The sequence below is a fragment of the Cygnus atratus genome, chromosome 2, assembly GCF_013377495.2.
Source record: "Cygnus atratus isolate AKBS03 ecotype Queensland, Australia chromosome 2, CAtr_DNAZoo_HiC_assembly, whole genome shotgun sequence".
NCBI lineage: Eukaryota > Metazoa > Chordata > Aves > Anseriformes > Anatidae > Cygnus > Cygnus atratus.
The window spans coordinates 26560055-26579223 of record NC_066363.1 but is presented as its reverse complement, the minus strand read 5'-3'; the positions used below and the strand labels follow the sequence as shown (position 1 = coordinate 26579223).

Here is a 19169-nt window from a genome sequence, read left to right as displayed (position 1 = left end):
GCAGACTGCTGCTTGAAACCCGTGACTCCACACGCAGCACTCGAGGGCTGCCACGGGTGACTAACATGTGCTAGCAAACAGGTAGCTCACCCCAATCCTTTCCTTCAGGAGTGAGTGGCAGCATGTAGGTCTTGAATGGATTTGCTTTCCGAAAGCCCTAAATCCCGAGTCCCAGGGGAAGTTATTCATATCCTGGCTAGCTGGCTTGGCGCTGGAGGGAGGCAGGCTCTCCCAGAGGGCAGTTCAGGTAGGCATTAAAGCCGAGGTGAGTAGCCACACTGAGCACCCGGCTGATTTTATGTCCTGTTGTGACTTGCTAAGCAGAACATCTCCTCATTCAACCGAGTCATTTCCATCTAGCAATGTAAAGGGTAACAGTGCTGGCGATTGGGCGTTTTAGGATAAGTTTTAATCCCTGTTGATAACAACTTGTATGCATTTTTGTCTTCTTTTGCATAACCTGTGTTATATTGTGTTTCTCTTTTCTGCAGGCAGCTGGTTTCATAGCTCTTGCTTTTTCCTTCCTCCTTCAGGTTGATATCCTTTCAAGAGTTTGTGGCATTTGAATCAGTCCTGTGTGCTCCAGATGCATTGTTCATAGTAGCCTTTCAGCTGTTTGACAAGACTGGCAAAGGAGAAGTTACTTTTGGTAAGAATGGTCTTCAATGCACACTCTTAATTTAAATATCCCTACTTGTGCCAAACTATTTTACCTTTTGTTACCATAGGAAACATAGTGATTGGTAATAGAACTATACTAGTGCCACTTAACTTTGTGTCCAAATTTTTTTAATCACTTCCATGTGTATAATATGAAGTCAAGGTCACAGTTATCTTCATGGCTGTCTCTGGAAAACTGGTCACTTCTTCTTCTTCCCAGCATGTTTGTGCAGGTCTTCAGAACAGCAGTGAAAGGTGGCTGTAGGAAACGATTGTAAAACCACAAAAAAGTTGCCAGAGGACTTGGGCAAACGTCGAGTCTGAAATTACCCTGAATTATTTTTTGTTTATATTGGCTGTGTTGCAAGCTGGCTTCCTTATAAGACTCAATACTTTTTTTTTTTCTGTGAGATTTTTCAGTAATAAATACATTATAACCCCACAGAAAATTCAGCTGTGCATTGGAGTTGTGGTGTTTGCACAGACAACATGGCATACTTAGGACAGTTTAAAGCATGGTTATGGGGTCTATTTATTTATAGACAGCACAGAGACAGTTTTTGATATCTGCAGGACTATCTGCCACCTGTCCAGTGACAAAGACCATTATGTCTGGAAGATTCAGAAATTAGCAGTCTTCAAAAACTTCAGACATTGAAGCGTACATGAAAAAGTATGGGGAATTTTTTCACCCTAAGCACCTACATTGAATAAAATTGTTGTTTCTAATCTGTTATATTTGAAGAGGTTTATCCATATGTCTCAAGTTTTATTAATTGTTTATTAAACATCTTTAAATAAAAGGAAAGCTGGATGACAGTGGCCCTTTCTCTTTCCCATCTTCCCCTGTATGGTTCATATGTCCTTCGTCTTTTGCTAGTATTGCCTGCATATACTATATGCTTAGTTAAAAAAGCTCTTTTCCAGCCCATTTAAACTGACAAGATCTCCTGTTACGGTTGCTTGAAGCATCATTATCTTCCTTCTTCCATCTCCAAAAATCTGTATTTGAAGTTGCGGCTGGTGAGAAGACTTACTGTCTCTTCTTGTGTCTGTTTTGTTTTTTCATTATTTTGGTTGTCTGTTGAGTTTGTGAAAGGCATGTCTTGTGTACAATACTACTTGTTAGAACAGCTTTAAAAAAAATTACTATGGATTCTAAAGGATTTGAAAGAATTTCAGGATAAATTTCTGCTGATCCTAACCTTGCTGAAGGAAGTATTTTGTGCCTAACAGTCTTGTGCGTGTTTATGGACAGAGAGACAACGAGAGGCGGCATGCTTTTAAATCAGGAAGGCTCAGATATTTTGCAATGGTTTTGTTCCAGCATAGGCAAACCAGGCTTCCTGGAATGCCTGTGATGTGCAGGTTCTTGTCTGCGTCAGAGCCCCCAGTCGCTTGGAGCACTTGTTAATAATCTAGGAAGAACTGTAGTTGTTTGATCTGAATGCTGAATCAGTCCAACTTAGCTTTTTAACTTTTGGCATTCTTGTTCATATTTTTCCTGCTGGCAAATGCTTCCCTTGGGGTTCGACACAGTGAGTCAAGGGATTCGTTTGGCATTTGAAGCCCATTGAAGTCCTTTTAGCAATAAGAGAAACTCTTATACCAGGCTGTATTTAAGGTATTTGAAAGAGGAAGCATGCCAACATTGGCAGAACCTCAGATATTTTTTTATTTTTTTTAATTCCTTCCTCCCCTACTTTAAAATCATAAAAGCATTTGGAACTTCTGCATAGTACCTTGTAGCCACCGCCCCAGAAAATGCCTGGAGTAGGAAGGATATGAGAGCTGTCTCAGTGTTGTGAGTTCTCAGGAAAACCAAATGAACTTTAGGTGAAGCTAGTGTACGTTTTCTATCGTAAGGGAGAAGCTTTTCTTTTTTTTCCTGTTGTAAAAAATAACAAATATTTTCACAAATTAGTTACTACAATGCTCTCCTGTAACTTTGCCACTCAGTGCCTCAGTCATGCATCTGTGAGGTTAATTACGAGATCTTTTTCCATTGACTTGAATGAAAGTGGGATCAAGTCCTTATCAAGGTTAGGAGAGTTAAATAGGGGTTTTATATACTATGGAATTACAGTGCGAAAGAAAAAGGAGAAAAGGGAAAGGATCACTTTTCACTGTGCTGCTGCTAAGTGTACTATCTCAAGGATCCCTTTATAAATGTGTATCTCATTTTACTGTTGTAAAGCATAGCTTATCTTTGCAGTCATTGTTTTTCTGTATAATGAGATAATGGCGTAAATATTTTAGCTAATACTGAACGAAATATAGGGCTTCCTGGCTGTGAACTTCCCATTTTCTACTAAGCAAGTCATCCAATTCATATTCTTCCACAGGTGCACTTAGCTTGGCACCTTTGTAAAACAGATTAATAATGGGTTTTACATCAATGAGCTTTTAGACTGAATGCCACATCCAGGCTGTGGATGTTCAGGGAAATGTTCTGGGTAAAAAGTTTCAGTATTCAATATTTTGCACTTTTATTGCAAAACACTGCATCTTTAGCTTCTGGGTTGGCAATTCCTTTGCATTTTAGCCATACCGTGACATCTCTACAATTTTAAATGTTTCTGTTCTTTCAAGTTACAAGTTAACTGTATATAGTTCTTTTGTCAGAGGTGGCACCTATTTAAAAGGACTGCTTTGCAAGTGGTGTGTGTGTGTGTGGAGGTGGGGGGAGGGAATATTTCTAGTTTATTACTTTTGTGAGTTGAATGAAATGGCCAGCAGTAAATTAGTGGCCAGTGGCTGACTGAGACTACACCTGGCCGTTGCATCACGCTGTAGATTTATCTGCTGCTGAAGTGTCAAACCTTTGACAGTTTGCAAGGAGTTAAAGCTCTCAGCAGGAAAGTGGGAGGAAGTTTAGCTGGCTTTTAAATTCGAGGCAAAGAGCAAACCATTGCTTCTTACTGTTGAGTGTTGACAGGCACATAAAAGCTGATAATGTAAGTCCAGGGGTTTAAGAGACTTAGTAGAGTTGCTTTTTTGTCGTATGACTGTATTTTAATGCCTCATTAAAGAAGCAAAGCCCTTTGAAATTCTTTACTAGATGGCATTTAAAAAAAAGGTGAGATGCTTGGGTAAAAATGTCAGTGTTTAAAAACTAAGTTGTCTTAACCTCCGTCTTTAATTTTGGATGGATAAATGAAATCATGAGAGTTAACAATTCTGAGCTGTGAATAACACAGCAGTGATACCCGTGGACTGGAACTTTATGTCTCATATACAGGTTCTCACAGCCCTAATGAAGGGCAAAATGAACATTGTAGACATCGTTTTTTCTCATTAAGAAAGGAAAAGCAGAAAAAGAAAAATGATTGCCCAAGTCTGTGCTGACGACCAGCATTGAACCTGGCTTTGAAGATTTTCATTGATTTGTTTTGAACTAAATTTTCCTTACAAACAGAAGTTCTTACTCTCTCATAGTTATTGAAATGTAGCTATGGTATAGTTTGTGGTTTTCTGTTTATTTATTTATTTCCTCTAAAGTCTTCTAATTCAACCTGAAGCAGTTTCAAAATGGATGCTATGCTGTGCTGCCCTGAGAAATATGAATACACTGGAAAACATGTTAGGCCTTTCATTAAAAAACAAAAAGAAAACAAAAACAAAAAATACCCTACACTCCCTAGACAGCAAAAAAAACACAAAAGGAATGGGGAACCCAAACACTAAATTGTTGCTTATTTGGCATAACAACTGCAGAGTCAAGCAATGCATCTGTTTTTGTCTCAAAACAGAACTCTATTTACATGCAGAGAGCAGCTATTGTGGGTCTGTGCTTCTGTTATTAATTATAGCAGTCCACATTTCTTAGAGGAACACATGAATTAATGATGCATCTTACTAAGCACTCCTGTTTGCTTATCTGATACTTGAATTGCCTGAACACTTGTTTGTAAACTTCATAAAAACATGAGGTTAAACCTTAACTGAGGTTTAAATGTGTATATATAGCTATTGTGATGAGCTTCGGAGTCCTTGCTCTGTGATAACGCTCTGACTCTTTTTCAATATGCTAAGAATTATTACAGGAGTATAGCAGTTGCTTTCCTAACCAAAGGATTAGGTTCAGACTTTGTGACCTAGCTTGTTTTTGTTACAGAGGATTATTTTATGCTTTGCCCTATTCTATGCTTTGCTTGGTATGACCTGGCTCTTCTTTTGGGATTTATATTTTGTATTTTTGTACAACACTTAGCTTACTGATGCCCAGCCTGGTACGCTCAAAACCATGTAAAGCAAGGAAAAGCTAAATCTGAACTACCAACCTAAATTGCTGAGGCTGTGAGCTTTGATCATTTGATAAATTGCAATATTCAGTGATTCTTAGCAAGTTTTCAGTTGCTGGTTCAAATTGGTTAGAAACCATTTGTAGCTAGTGATGTGTTAGCTTACACCTACACAGTGAAGCATTTGTTGGTTTGTAACTGACAGTTGCCTAGATATGATGATCCCAACAGCAGCATTACAAGTGCAAAAAGTGTTTAGTCTCTAATGTTTTTTGTTGTTTCTACTGGATTTTGCACAAATAACAGCTAGTTTTAATTAAAAGAGGATGTAAGGAAGACTTGTAAGTATATTTATTTTTCTTCAAAACAACTTTTGAAGTCTACTTGATATTATTTTCATGTAATTTCCTTTCTAAACTTATGTCAAACTGGCAAGCTTCTCTTATTTTTTCTTTTGCCTGAAATGTTATATAACTAGGCAGACTTTCATGAAGACATCTGAAGTGAAACAAAGCATCTTTAGTCACAAAGCGAATTTGTCCTTTTAAGTGTTAGGAGAAGTTCCATCCGTTTATGCAGATGTGTTTCATTGGGTCTAGAAAATACAGCTGAGTTTCCTAAGTCATCCAGAACTGAAATTCGGTGTTTGATCTTTGTTGTTTTAGTTTTCTTCCTTTTTTTTTGTTTGTTTTTTATATTAAAGTTGCCCATGAACAGATGTCAGACTGAAGACTGAGCATCTCTCTTTAGCAAAAAACAAGGAATGGTCACAGCATCACTGAACAGTTGAGGCTGGACTGGACAGTGGCAGCCATCTGCAGGGCCAGCAAGGCCAGGCTGCTCTGGGGACTGTGTCCAGTGGAGGTTTTAAATATCTCTGAGGAGACTCTGTAGCTTCTATGAGCAAGTGACTTCCAGAGTTTGTCTATCATGATGGTGGAAAAGAAGTTACTGATTCCTAGTTGGGATTGCCCACGCTCTGGCTTGTATCCACTGCTTCTCTTGCTTCCTGTGTGCCTCTCCATCTTCCCTACACCCTCCTGCTGGGTAGTTGTGGACAGCCACGAGGTCCTCCTTTAGCCCACCCCTCACCAGGCTGAGAAAACCCCATTCCCTCAGCCTGTTCTCATGTGCCACGTGCATCAACACCCAACTGTCTTGATGATTGTGATGTACAGAGATGATAAAGTGATATTTTATTTTAGTTAGTATATTATGTTTGTCTTGGTAGAAGTGATCTTTTTTTTTTTTTTTTTTAAACTATTATTATTCTTCAGGGCAAAAGGGGCAAGTTTAATTTTTATGCCCCCATGGGGCCTAGTACTTTCCCAACATGTGGTCTTTGGGCTCTGGCAGTTTGTCACTCTCATCTAAGGAGGCCAGGAAAGGTAACAAAGAAATGCAAAGTTGTTGCCAATAAGCTGAAATTATGGATATACACAGCTCCAGCAGAAATATTTTTAAGGATTTACATCTTGAAAAAATGTTAAAAACCTTTTCTGTAAGCCAAATATGTAATGCTTTGTGTATAAATTTCATGTTATTTCCCCTGACGTCCAAGGACAGAAGAAGCAGACAAGCTTGGATGCAGAATCTTAACTGCTGAGAGTTACGGTACTCTTGAAAAAGAGCCTCTTTTTTGGGGTATTTGCAATATTTAGCAGAAGTAATAGATGTGCTCATCTCAGTCAAAAGTCACAGCCAAGCTGAATTGGACGATGTATGGGTATGTCACAAGGAAGCGCATTCGTAGTTTTTGAAGTGACCAGAGTACAAACAACCAGAGCAGGGGAAGGTTAAGAGGATAAAAAAGTGAGCATATTTTTAGCAGAGGAGTGAAACGTGAAGTTATTGTGGATCTTTTGATTGGTGAAAAAATCACAAAGACAGAAGCATGTTCTGTATGATGTTTTCACTGAAGTAAGATTAATCTGTAATACTGCTCTGCCCTTGTTGAAAAGTTTGGATTGGGCAGCAAATTTACAGCCACTGGATTTTGTTCGGTAGATAGCATCTCTCTTCTAAAAGAAAAGGCATGCTGAACTTTTTATTAGGATTTGTACCAGACTTCCTGTTTTTCTGGTTTTTGGGGAGGGATTTTTTGATGGTTGTCATTCTCATGACAGTCTTCTTAATAGATCTGAATGACGTTTGGTTAGTGATACTTTGCTTAATCTCACCTTGGTGTACAGTATGTGCTATAAAGCCTTTGTTGCTTCTTCAAACCACAAAATGGATATGTTTCACATCTTAGTGAAAGCAGCCACATTTAGCGAAGGAAGACTCCATCCTCCTGCTTCTCTTCCCTGCTATGAATGCCTCTAAGGGTGCTGACACTCCAGTTGGTGCTGTTGCAATACTGCCTGGAGATGTGCTGAGTCAAACCACTTCATTTTATGCACGCATCTCGGGATCCATCGTAAGCTTTTGCTTTCCACTGATTTGCTCCAGATGTTAATAGGTTACCTGGAGGTGATAAAAGGTGATAAAGCATTGTGAAGGCAGCCACTTTTTGATATAAGTGAAGCTTTATTGCTCTTCTTTAAATGATCGGTTTGCATTCCAAAAAAAACCCAAACCCAACACCATGATTTTTTGGGAACTTTTAACCTTTTTTAATCACTCATGAGCAATGTTTTCTGAACAACTGACTGCAGGTGCACACCACGATCAGATTGACGTGCATGGATTGTGTGGTATCTTCTCAGAGACAGAAGAACGGCTCAGAAAGCTGTTCCAGTTCAGTGGGTCAAAAATCCACTTTTTATGAAAGGCTAACTGTAGATTTGCACGATTGACTATAATGGCTCCAATTTTAAGAGAGAGAGGTAACAGAGAGCACTTCCAGTTGGTGGGATAATTCAAGAATACTACATGCTCAAATGGCTAAAATATTGTGCTTTCTGCTGCTACTTCGTGCTACTTAAAAAGAAAAAAATAGGTGTGGAAAAGGTGGGAAAAAGCCAATTTGAGAGTAAATCTCAACTATATGGGGTCACTCTTTGGTTAACAGTAAGCCCCGGGTTAGCCATCTTTCATGCAGCTGTATATGCTGTTGGGGAAAAAAATACAACATGATTACTTGGCAGCATTTGGAGAGGAACCAGAAGCTTCCACACCAGAATATATTTAAACTGTAGCAGCAGAAGTATCCTATTTTAAGCTTGATTTTATTTATTCATTTTCCATCCCCGTTTCAAATTCTCCTAGAATTACAAACTAGAAGGCGAAAAAACTTCAGCAGGCCCTGAAAGCTAGCAAGGTATTTTGTTATTACAAATTTTAATATGAAATTTCAGATGGCAAAATACACATACTTTCAGAGTGTGTGTACTTCAGTTTTCTAAATTGGAAAATCTGCTGTTACCTAGCAGTTAATAACTATTTTTTCCAACATTTGGAATGCAGGACCTGATTTGATAAGCTGATAAAAGAAAACAAAACTGAGAACATGTTGGAAATGCTCAAAGTGAAAATTACAGTTTAGGTAGGTTTGGGGGTAGATAGTTAGACATTTTAATTGAACTAAAATAGTTTTATACTAATACAGTACTGTTGTGGGAGTACATTTTGTGGTGCATTTGAAATTGAAGTATTTAAGTGGGGGAAAATGTATGTTAATGCTTTGCAAGAAAGTGATTTTTTTTTAATACCATCTATCTAAGCAAAATAGCTGTTAAAGAAATAGAGCTCTCAAGTCTGTATTTGGAGAGTAAAGTGTAATAACTTTTATGCTCTTTTAGGATAATTTGTCTGAGCCAGGAGTTTGCTTTTATCACTTTGGTTGGTGTATTAAACTGCTCTAGGAAACAATCAGGTGAACTCTGAAGTAAATTTGTTTTCCTGGGCAGCTACAGCACAGTCAGCCCCTGCCAGTGTCAAGAAAGCTGTTAAGTCAGTCTGGATTCTGAACGTCCTGTGATTTTAGGATCTCCATGATAGGGATAACAGAAGTGAGTCCAGATGATGATTTCACTTACCATGTGGAAATAGGGACATTGAATTTGATACAACAGCTTTGGTTACACACAAGCAGCACTGGCTTATGTTAAGCAGCAAAACTTCTGCTTGTCCACTACAATTCAGCACTAGTCCATAGCTGGACTAGCTCAACACAGCTAAATTGGTTTAAAATTACCATTTTTATTATTTGAGTTTAATTGCATCTTTGGGGATTTTCTCTGAATTTGGAGTAACTAGTCCTATTAAAAAACCCATAAGCTACCACTTACACGTATATACATGCACAAAAATTTAACAAAAGCAAATTCTTTTTTTTTTTTTTAAGGTGTTTACACCCAAATGTCTATGTACAGCCACACTTTTTAGGTGCAGGTGAAACTGATCTTAGTCTAAATATACAGGGTGCACTAATGGAAGGTTTTGCACTCTTTTGAATGACTCTGTTTTAAAACAGAAGCATACTGCATGATAGAGTGCAGATGAATTGCACTGACCTGAGCTGCTATCTTTTTTCAGATCAACCCCCACCCTTCTCGAGTCGTGAAATACAATCCCATTATCTTCAAATTATGTACTCAGTTTCTACCGTGCCAGCTTCAGCGTGAGAGTTCTAACAGATATCTTCCTAATAGTATTTTTAAGAAGGAAAGAACCTAACGTAATTTTTTTTTTGATTCAGAATTGTGGAATTGCTTGTAGCCCATGTTTTGCAAGGAATTAAGAGGTAGAAAAATACAGCATTACTGTACTATGTCACGACTTCTAACCCGTGGAAATAGGTGGCTGTGACAGCTATTCCTGCTCTTCTTTGCCAAGGGAAGTTGGAGGGATGAGTACTTTTCTTTTGCAATCCATAGTAATCAAGGTATTCCAAGGTATTATTAATTCACAGCATGCCAGGTATAAAACTATTTTAACCCATTTCCTTTACAAAGCATCAGGGAGATCAAGAAAGTGATTGTAATGCTAGTACTTCCAGAGTGCTCTAGCTTTTCCGGGTAAATGTAAATGACCGGACAACTCAGTCAAGTACTTAGACTACCCATAAGGAAAACATCAGTTCACATCTTAGCTGAGCAGATGTGATGTGAGCATATGTTTTCCAAAATAAAAAGGCATAATTATAGAACAGTCATAGTGCCAGACCATGGAAGGATGGAAATAAACTCTGCACTGCATATTTGAAGTTCACAACAGTAAATAGGAAAGGGAAACGGAGAAAAAAAAAAAGGACAAAAAAGAACCCTTGGACAAAATCAAACAATTTCAGTAAAAGAATATAATACAAAATATTATTGCTTGAGTGTTTTTGACATATATATGTACTTGTCTCTAGACATACACGTTTTTGCACAGGTTCATCATACTTTATTTTTGTTGCCAGGAGCAGCGAGGGCGGCTGCTCCACAAGGCGGGTGAGCCTGCAGCCAGCAGAGGTGACGAGAGGACAGGTAGGCACGGGCAGAGGCTTCACCAAGGAGGGGCACAGTCCCATGCTGCCTAAACAAGGAGAGCAGAGCAAGTCTGGTGACAGTGACGAAGGTCAGCCAAGAGTCCAGCGATCACCAGACAAGCCAGTGGTGATGAGGCAGGTTCAAGGACAGGCCTCAGTCAGAGTCAGCAGGTTTGGGATCACCAAGGCAGGTGGGCAGGCAAAAGTGTCCATATGGACTAGTTCAGGCAAAAACCAAGGACCTGAGATACGGGGCTTCTCACAGCTCTTTGCCCAGACCCTGATCTAAGTGCTCATAGTTGTGGCAGGGGGAAGAGGTTGCAGAATCTGGGATGCAGAAAGCCTGTGGAAGTCATTCTGTTCTCATCTCCACTGGGCTTTAGGTCAGGTCTTACTTGCTGGTTAGCAAGGTGGTAGGGTCATGACGGTGAAACAGCTACTCATGAATAGGTTAATTTGACCAGCTGGACTTCCCTCTTTTATTTTTTCTTTCATGTAAGATTTTATCTAAATGACTTTGCAATTGAAAACGTTGAACTTTTTTTAAACCATTTAAAGGAAGCTGTTTCCAAATGGTCAATCACAAGTATGCAACTTTAACAAAACACGATTTTATAAAGATACCACCTTTTGTCTGAGCAGAATGATGGGGGTTTGCATATTCAGGTTTTTAAAAATCCACATCTCTGTATAAAAAAGATCTGTTTGTCACTTTTGTATTAATCTTACTTTGTTGGAACCAAGTTGTAGCTGTAATGCTCATATGTTCCTCTTCAGGCCCTTGAGTGTGATGAATACAGAAGCAGCTACTGCCATAAGGGTTTAAAAAGTTTATTGGTACGTGTGGAATTCTTGTTAGCTTACGATAGTTCATGTATTTTCAAATTTGTCTTTTGCTTTCCTCTTTACAGAAGGTAGCCTGTATTCTTTACAGAAGTTGTTATTACGGGTATCAGGATAATCTCATTTTTCTCAAGGCTCAAGTTTTTAGCACAGGTTTTCTATACCAAGCAAAAAATAAATAAATAAAAAATAAAAATTAATTGCATAAAGGTGCAACATATAACTGTATAAAATAAAGCCCATTTTGACAGCCTTTTTGCCAAAATTTTGTAGCTATTTTCTAAAAGGGGGTTTTGTAGATGATCATGATTTTTTTTCTAGCTATGAAACATTTTTGTACTTGTGCAAATATATAGTTTGAAAGCATCTCCATCCCTAGAGATAATCAACCCTCAGCTGGACATGGTCCTGAGAAACCTGACCTGATTGGATTGTTTTTGACAGGAGGCTGGACCAAATGAGGTCCAGGTGTCCTCTCCATCACAAAGTATTCTGTGACTCTAAAAAATGTTCCTTTAAAAAAACAAAAACAAAAACACCTGGCTACTGAGAAACATTTCTGCTACCCTATGTTTTAAGGTGTATAGTTCAGCTAGTTGGTCGAACTTCACAGCTCCAGGTTTGAGGTCCAAACTACAATTTAAAATTGTCCATTTTTTATTTTAATTCTGTACTTAGATGATTAGGAGATTATATTTAGAAGTGAGTAATAATTTGGAGTGAGTTCTAATACACAGTTGGATGTCTTCTGATGGTTAGCAGGCTTGATCAGGTTTTATGTTCCCTTGCTGAAGGTTCCTTTTCCTATTTGTAGTGCCAATATTAAGAGGTGATTTTTTTTTTCCTTTTGTCAGAAGTTAGCTTTTTTTTTTCCACTTTTTGGTTTTTGATTTTCTTGGTAATTTTTCTTGTATGCCACAACCAAGGAGTTTTTACAAGGCAAGTTGGGGGAGCAAGACACATTGTACTTGCAACATAGCTCATGTGTGATAACTAATCAAAATAAAAGTACAGTGGCATAATCACAGGACACTGTAATTTTCATATGTAAACAAGTTAAAGATTGTGAGGAGCCTGGCGTCATCAAAAGGAATTTGAGACTGCTTTTATATTAACTATGGTTTTCCTATCTCTTATTTCACATCAAGTAAGGAAGCACTTTTTTTTTTCTTTTACAAAGACAAGTCTGGAGTCCAACCAAACCTAGTTTTTTGTAAATGTCAATGTTTCTAAACTCATCCAAACAGAATCAGTGTCTTGTTCTGTGTAAATCTGGGAGATGGGTTGGGAGGGACAAAGGAAACTGATGAGCGTCTGAATGCTGTGTGGGAGACAGGCATCTAAACAGGTACTGTAGTTGTCCTGGGAATATCCTCGCTCCTCTGGAAAAGCGGAGTGGTTGCTAGCAGGAAGAGACAGTTTTCCAGTCCTTTTGTTTGTGGACAAAACAGGCTGCCTTCTTCATGGAGGTTTCTTTCTTTGAGGGCTGGGGGAGGAAGTCTGGCAGAAATCAGGAGGATAATCTCCAACATGTGACTTCTGCCCTAAGCTGTGTCAGTAGGAAGCATCCTAAATAACAGGCGTTCGGTAGTGGGACAGTCAATCTGAACTGACTTTTCCTCCCAGTTGCCTTGAGAGCAGAATTTTGCCTCTGGAGAATGCTGGCTGACGAGACCCAAGCCAGTTGTGATGGAGCTTGAAGACACGAATGAACAATGCTGCCCTGGGGACACTGTCTCAAGTTGCTTGGAGAAAATTCTCACAGGACGTTAGGGCCTGAAGATCTGAATTTTAAGAATTTGAGGTTAACTAGGGTCAGTTTTTCTGTTTGTAAGTTAAAACCAACTTGTTCTTTCACAACTGATCCTAGGGATCAGTGGGTGGTGCATTTTTAAAGATGAAACTACTGACTTTGTTGAGATGTGAAGAGGTCTTCGATATCATCTCTACTGTCTCCACAAATCCCAGACTATGACCTCCCCCCTTGCTTTAGAACAAGCTGTCCTTGCAGGTAATACCAGCTGCAGTGAGTTTGGGTCTGTGTGAGGCAGGACACTTGCCTCTATCACCACCTCACAACCATTTTTTGTATGTCTTAGTCCTTCATTGACTTAGGTACTTCCTGACAGCTTCCTGGCTCTTCCTGGCTGTTCCATCCTGGCTGTCACTATTTCTTGCTTCTTTGTCTGACAGTGTGAATTTCACCGTGGCTGGGTTTCCCCAGGTCAGCAGAGGCACTGTGCCTATCTGGCATGGACTGAACTAGAAGCCAAAACTCGATCTGTGCAGGAGATGAGACCTCATGGCCCCAAAGTGTCAGCTCCCACTTCACTTGTGGCACTGGGGTGAGCAGGAAGATGGCTCCCAGGCCTTGCCTGTCGGTAGGGGCTTGCTCCAAAGAGGTGGCTTGCAGCTTCTTCTGCAGGCCGGGAGACAGACAGCTGTGCTGCTTTCCTTCCCTCCAGGCTCTGGTCACGCTTGGGAACTGGCTTCCAGCTCCGTGGCTCACAGAGACAGACAGGAGCTGAGACCTTGGGTTCCTGATCTTCTGCGAAGTGTGAAGGGAGCAGGAAGCCACCTCCTGGCCCTACCTGTGGGTAGGGAGTGGCTCCTGGGAACAGCTCTCCGTGCCCACAGGAGCTAGCAGGAGACGACAACTGGCTCCTGGCTGGCATTGCTGGAGGCTTGTGCAGACGTGAGGGAGGTATATGGCAGCTGGGAACCTCTGGCTTTGAGCTTCTCTTTGGAAGATGTGCTTGCCATTTATTTTTGGCTGAGACAACAACTACTCTTGCCCTGAAGTGGGCTTCATCGTATGAGAGACCTGTCTGAAAGACAAGTATTTCCTCAGGTCTTGTTCCTGTTTCTGTTAGTTAAAATATGTATAGTCCAATTCCAGGAACATATTGCCCTTATTACTGATTATACAAGTTGGTGTGTTTCAAATAGTATTCATTTCCCAAAAATGTCATGTACTATCGGAACGTCTGCCAAGCCCATAATGATGGCCAGTTAGGACAACTAAACTAATCTAAACTAAGCTATGAACCTTGCATTTAGGTGTGATTAATAAAACTTGCTTGCCCTGCATACCATAGCAAAAATGAGACTGTAAAGTCTGCTTTATGTTGGAGGTGGTGATAAGTTTGTATTCTGTCTGCCATGTCCCTCCACCCCCTGCCTCACATATGACTGTTCCTGTAAGGTAACTACAGAAAAGTGGATCTTGAAATACTGGTATTTTTATAGTTGATTTGTTTGAATGTGGAGAACTCTTGGAATAATACAAAAGCCTGAATTATAGTGACACAAAACTTTCATTGTTAGCAGTTTGAAAAGATTATGCTGAAAATTGGTTAGCTTTAGTCATCTTTTCTTAAATTGTCTTTTAATTTTAATCCTTTCTCGCTTGGTTTTTAAACTTGAAATACCTAGTTGAGTCTCTTCCAATCAAATGCTGCGAATATAGAACTTCATAAGTAAGATTATTCAAGAGATTATATTTGTGAGGGTGTTCAAAACTTTTCATTTATTATGATTTTGTTTAACAAAAAAGCTAGGTTTGCTTTACAGTATGTTACTGATTTATATGAACAATATTGCTTTCCTGTTAGAATACGCTGTATTTGTTTTGCTTATATAAATATATGCTCATCTCTGTTGTTATTTTATTTTATTATTAGACTAACATTTTTCTTTTCTTTCCAGAGGATGCTAAGCAAGTTTTTGGCCAGACCACGATTCATCAGCACATTCCATTTAACTGGAATTCAGAGTTCGTACAGCTGCATTTTGGAAAGGATAGAAAAAGACACCTAACATACGCGGAGTTCACCCAGTTTTTACTGGTAGGTATAATACAGTACAGGTTATCAAGATTAATAAGATACTTGCAAACTTGCAAAATACCATACTAGTAGGAAAGTTGTGAGAAAGACTGTGTGGACTTTTACAGTTGGACTGCTGAACTTTGATAGTGTTGATAAATAGGATAAGCTAGTGGTAAATTTGCTGATTCTGGATGGTTCTTTTTTTTCTTCATTTTTCTTTTGTTTTTGGCACCTGTGTGCAGAAAGTCAGGTAGTTATTGAAAATTTCCTATATTGCATGAGTCAAAGAATATTAAATAACAGTATTGAACATTTTGAACCCAGACTAGTATTAAGAAATATTTCTGTCCGTAAATAGTACGTTTACCAAATTGGTATTTAATTCTGTGCCAATATCCAATAAGATGATGTTTTGCTGCAAGCCATTTCCACACAATTCTTTCCTTTTCATCACTTTTGTGTTTACAATAGGGAAATACTACTTAGTTTTGCTTTTGGTATATAGAGAATAAAATATTATCTTTCTTTTACAAGGAATTCTTGTCTATATACACTTCGGGGTACTTTGTTACAGAAAACAAAATATTGTGCTAATAAAAAAAATAAACAGATTATCTGCATTTCAGCACTACTGTTAAAAATACTCTGTAGTAGGAAAAGTGATCCTTGAAGTGGTGAACATGTGAGATTCTTATTTGTATTCCGTCTGAATACTTAATGCCTGTATTAGTATTTACACTAGAGAGTTTTAAAATGGGAAACCGCTTGAAGACTGCAAGGTTTCTTTTTTTCTTGTTTACACAAGTATGTTAGTTCACAGTAGGGGGTGGTATCATTTTGATGAGGAATAATTAAGATAATGCTATTGAGACAAATGTTTCAAATTGACTTTGTAGAACAGAGCCTAATTAACTTTGTATGAAGAGGACGTCAGGTATCACATGATTAAATTCTATTCCCTTAGGTTTTGTGTTGACTGTTGCAACTCCTAAGTAGCTCAGATATGCACCAATTTTGTGACACAATGGTGAGCTAGAACCTCTTCTGGATGAAAGAACCAAAATGTTACTTTATCAGAAAAAAGGCCTATGGCCACATGTGTTCTTGGTTGTTCCAGTACCTCCTTCCATACAGAATGAGCCCTGGATGTGTATCTTGATTTTGTTGGACTACAATCACAGGCTTAACAGACTACCAGTCCTGTTTGCTTCATGTATCTGTCTGCTCAGAGATTAGAGGAAAGCCTGAAGAAAAACACAGAATGAAAAGAAGACATGTAGAATCCTAGAATGGTTTGGGCTGGAAGGGATCCTAAAGATCATCTAATTCCAACCTCTGTGCTGCAGGCAGAGACACCTTCCACAAGAAGGTGTCCACTTGCATGCACACACGCGCGTACAAAAGGGTTTCAGAGCCACCAGCTTAAAATAACATGTAGCCTCATGGCTGGGTATTTGGAAGATTTGAGTTCTTTTTTTTTGTATTTTTGGGTTCTTTCATGTTCTTTCTTTGAATTAGGAAAAGCAGGAGCTAAGGCATGAGTCGTCTAGCTTTGGATTTAAGTCCTAACTACTAGGTTTTTTCATCCTAGTGGAGGGGTGATTCTCTTTTGTTGACTAAAAGGACTTTCCTCCTATGTGATAATTTTCTGGGGAGAATTGTATTTGGTTTTATTGTGTCTTTTTTGTTGTTGTTTTGTGTTTTTTTTTAAACCATTTTATACTGCAAAAGCATATCTTAGCTATATAGCAGTGCAGAGTAAAAGGTTGTGTTGGAACACATCAGTGGTCCTCTCATGAACCAGACAGTTCTTTCAGTCATGATCTGCATATGACAGAAAGAGGGAGGATGAGCGTAAACATGGAGAATAAGATCAACAATTGTGAGTGTCCTCTAGAGGGGTGAGATGCATTCAGGAAAAGTTCTAAGGCTGCAAATAAAGTTGCTCTCAGCATTGGTACGGACAGCAGGAACTTTCAAGCAAATTGTTTTAAGGATGCTGCAACAGTTGTCGGCTATCAGTACAGTTTGTTAGGATGCTCAGTCAGTCACAGTAATTGGGTACATCTATTTACTTATTTTCTGTAACTGTAAATCTTGGAAACATGAGTTTCCTTACTGACGTGCTTTGCAGCATTATATTATAGATCACGAATTTGGGGCACAGAAATGACTCTCAGCATAGGCATAGAAATCTTCCTTTAAGTTCTGTAACCTTTGGTACTCAGCCTTTCCTTCTGACATTCTGCCTTTGCATGAGTCAGTCTCCTTGTTCTGATGTCTAGACCTTGGACCTTAGACAGCAGGAGACCACAGTGGATACCAGATTACCTCTCTGCATTCCAGATGTGTGAATGCTCTTTATATTGCACTTAACATGGACCAGATGGTTCTGTAAGGCGCTTCAGGTACTGCTTTGTAAGTACAATGTAATTTGCCACTTCTAATAGAATAATCCAGCTAGAGCCAAATTCATTCATATTGGCTCCTATTATACCACATAAAGTTGTTACATATTCATTATCTGTTGCAGCATTTGGGCTAATCATCACTTCTGGCAAAGCTGAAGCTAGGCGGAAAATAACATTAGTATATTTTATCTATGCACAAGACAGATCTCTTCTAGCTTTAAATAAGAAGAGTTTTTTTGGTATTCTGAATATTTATATCCAGCCACCCCCTTTTTTGTCTACAGTAACAGAGAAGTCCAAAAGTATAGCCTCCAAACTACTTAGCTCAAGTATGCTTAACAGTCTATCTGCATCAACCCGGAGCTCAAGGTGTGTTGTTTTACCCTGCTTCTCATTTCGCTAGCTTAAAATTAGCTCAGATGTCTCTGCTACATTATCAGTCACATCTATATCTGTTTGGATATAGTCATGTTCTATTATCACTTAAATGGCAAGTCTGCTTCATGAAGCGTGATGCTGGCCCCTTTCCCAGCATGTGAAATCTATTCTGCAGAATGGATTTTAATATATGCTTATATGTGGACTTGCTAAATCCATTTCCACGTTATCTGGGGATTTATTCATGCCCAGCATATTAGTTGATGAAGTAGTACTCTTTATAATTGATACCCCAGGTTTTGCTCTGGTAGAAAGGATTGTGCGGCATATGATGACTTGTAGATCCATTGGGATGGAACCCAAGCATAAGTTTCTATCTAACTGGAAAGTAATGAAGTTTATAATGAGCTGTAAGTGAAAGCTGAGGTAAAATCTGTAGATGGGAGATAATTTCATGAACATTTTGGTGCCAGCATGCCTGCCATGATGTGCAAATTAATTTTTCACAACATTTTTTACTAGCTTGGGGAATTTTGGGCTCGCAGCATCAAGGAAGAAGCTTATTTTCTGAAGTATATCTATGTTTACAAAAAGTCTAGTCAGAGAAGGTTCTTTTCAGCATGTGTAATTTGTATTGCAAAGCAATGAGGACTGTATTCCTTTTAAACGTAACTTGTCTCAGTAAGCAATACTGGACAGAAATAGGTAAAACAAATGTTTCTGCAGATCAGATAGCGTCTGTAAATGCTACTACAGCTTTGTTTTTTTTTCAGTTCATTTTAAAGTGACATTTTTTATATTACTGCATGTACACGGCATAGGACATGTTATGAACATCTTATCAGATTTCACTGATAAATTGCTCGTAGCTGCTGAGCCTCATTTTGAAACACAGTCGTGCTGTGAGGTGCCTTAACTTTCAGACTCAGGGAATAGATAGCCTTTCTTTGGACCTAAACATGTTAAGGAGTTTATTGCATTGTTATGCAATGTACAGTGATTAGAGAAGTGACATCTGTCTGTTTTGTTTTGTGACAGATTTTATATGAGAAATTTGGTTTTGAGGCTAAGTCTCCTTTGCATATAATGTCTGAACGTTCTCATATGCCCTATCACTGTGTCGTTTTGGGAATTTTGGGAATGTCGTGTGACAGAAGGTCCTTGTGCTTCCTTCTGTTTGATGGGATGAGTCTTCATTATTTGCAGTCTGCTTAAACCGCTTCATTTCTGAACTCAGGTGGAGGTGCGAATAGGGAGCTCCAGAAGACTGAGATCACCCTATTCAGAGCTTTGACTTGCTGTCTTTTTACAGCTAAGCAGTTATTTACTAGCTGTCGAGAGTATGGGCAAATGGCAGCACTGAGGCCTTGTCGATGTGTTTAACCAA

At 38.9% G+C, this 19169-nt stretch overlaps 1 protein-coding gene across 2 annotated transcripts in view; it reads left to right on the top strand.

Annotated features, from left to right (window-relative positions):
- SLC25A13 (solute carrier family 25 member 13) overlaps positions 1-19169 on the top strand; it is a 99926-nt gene that overhangs the window by 34610 nt on the left and 46147 nt on the right. For both annotated transcript variants that reach the window (XM_035545237.2, XM_050709315.1), the window contains exons 4-5: positions 534-649; positions 14872-15011. In XM_035545237.2, the coding sequence (XP_035401130.1) occupies positions 534-649; positions 14872-15011 (256 nt within the window). The remainder of the gene's footprint in view (positions 1-533; positions 650-14871; positions 15012-19169) is intronic.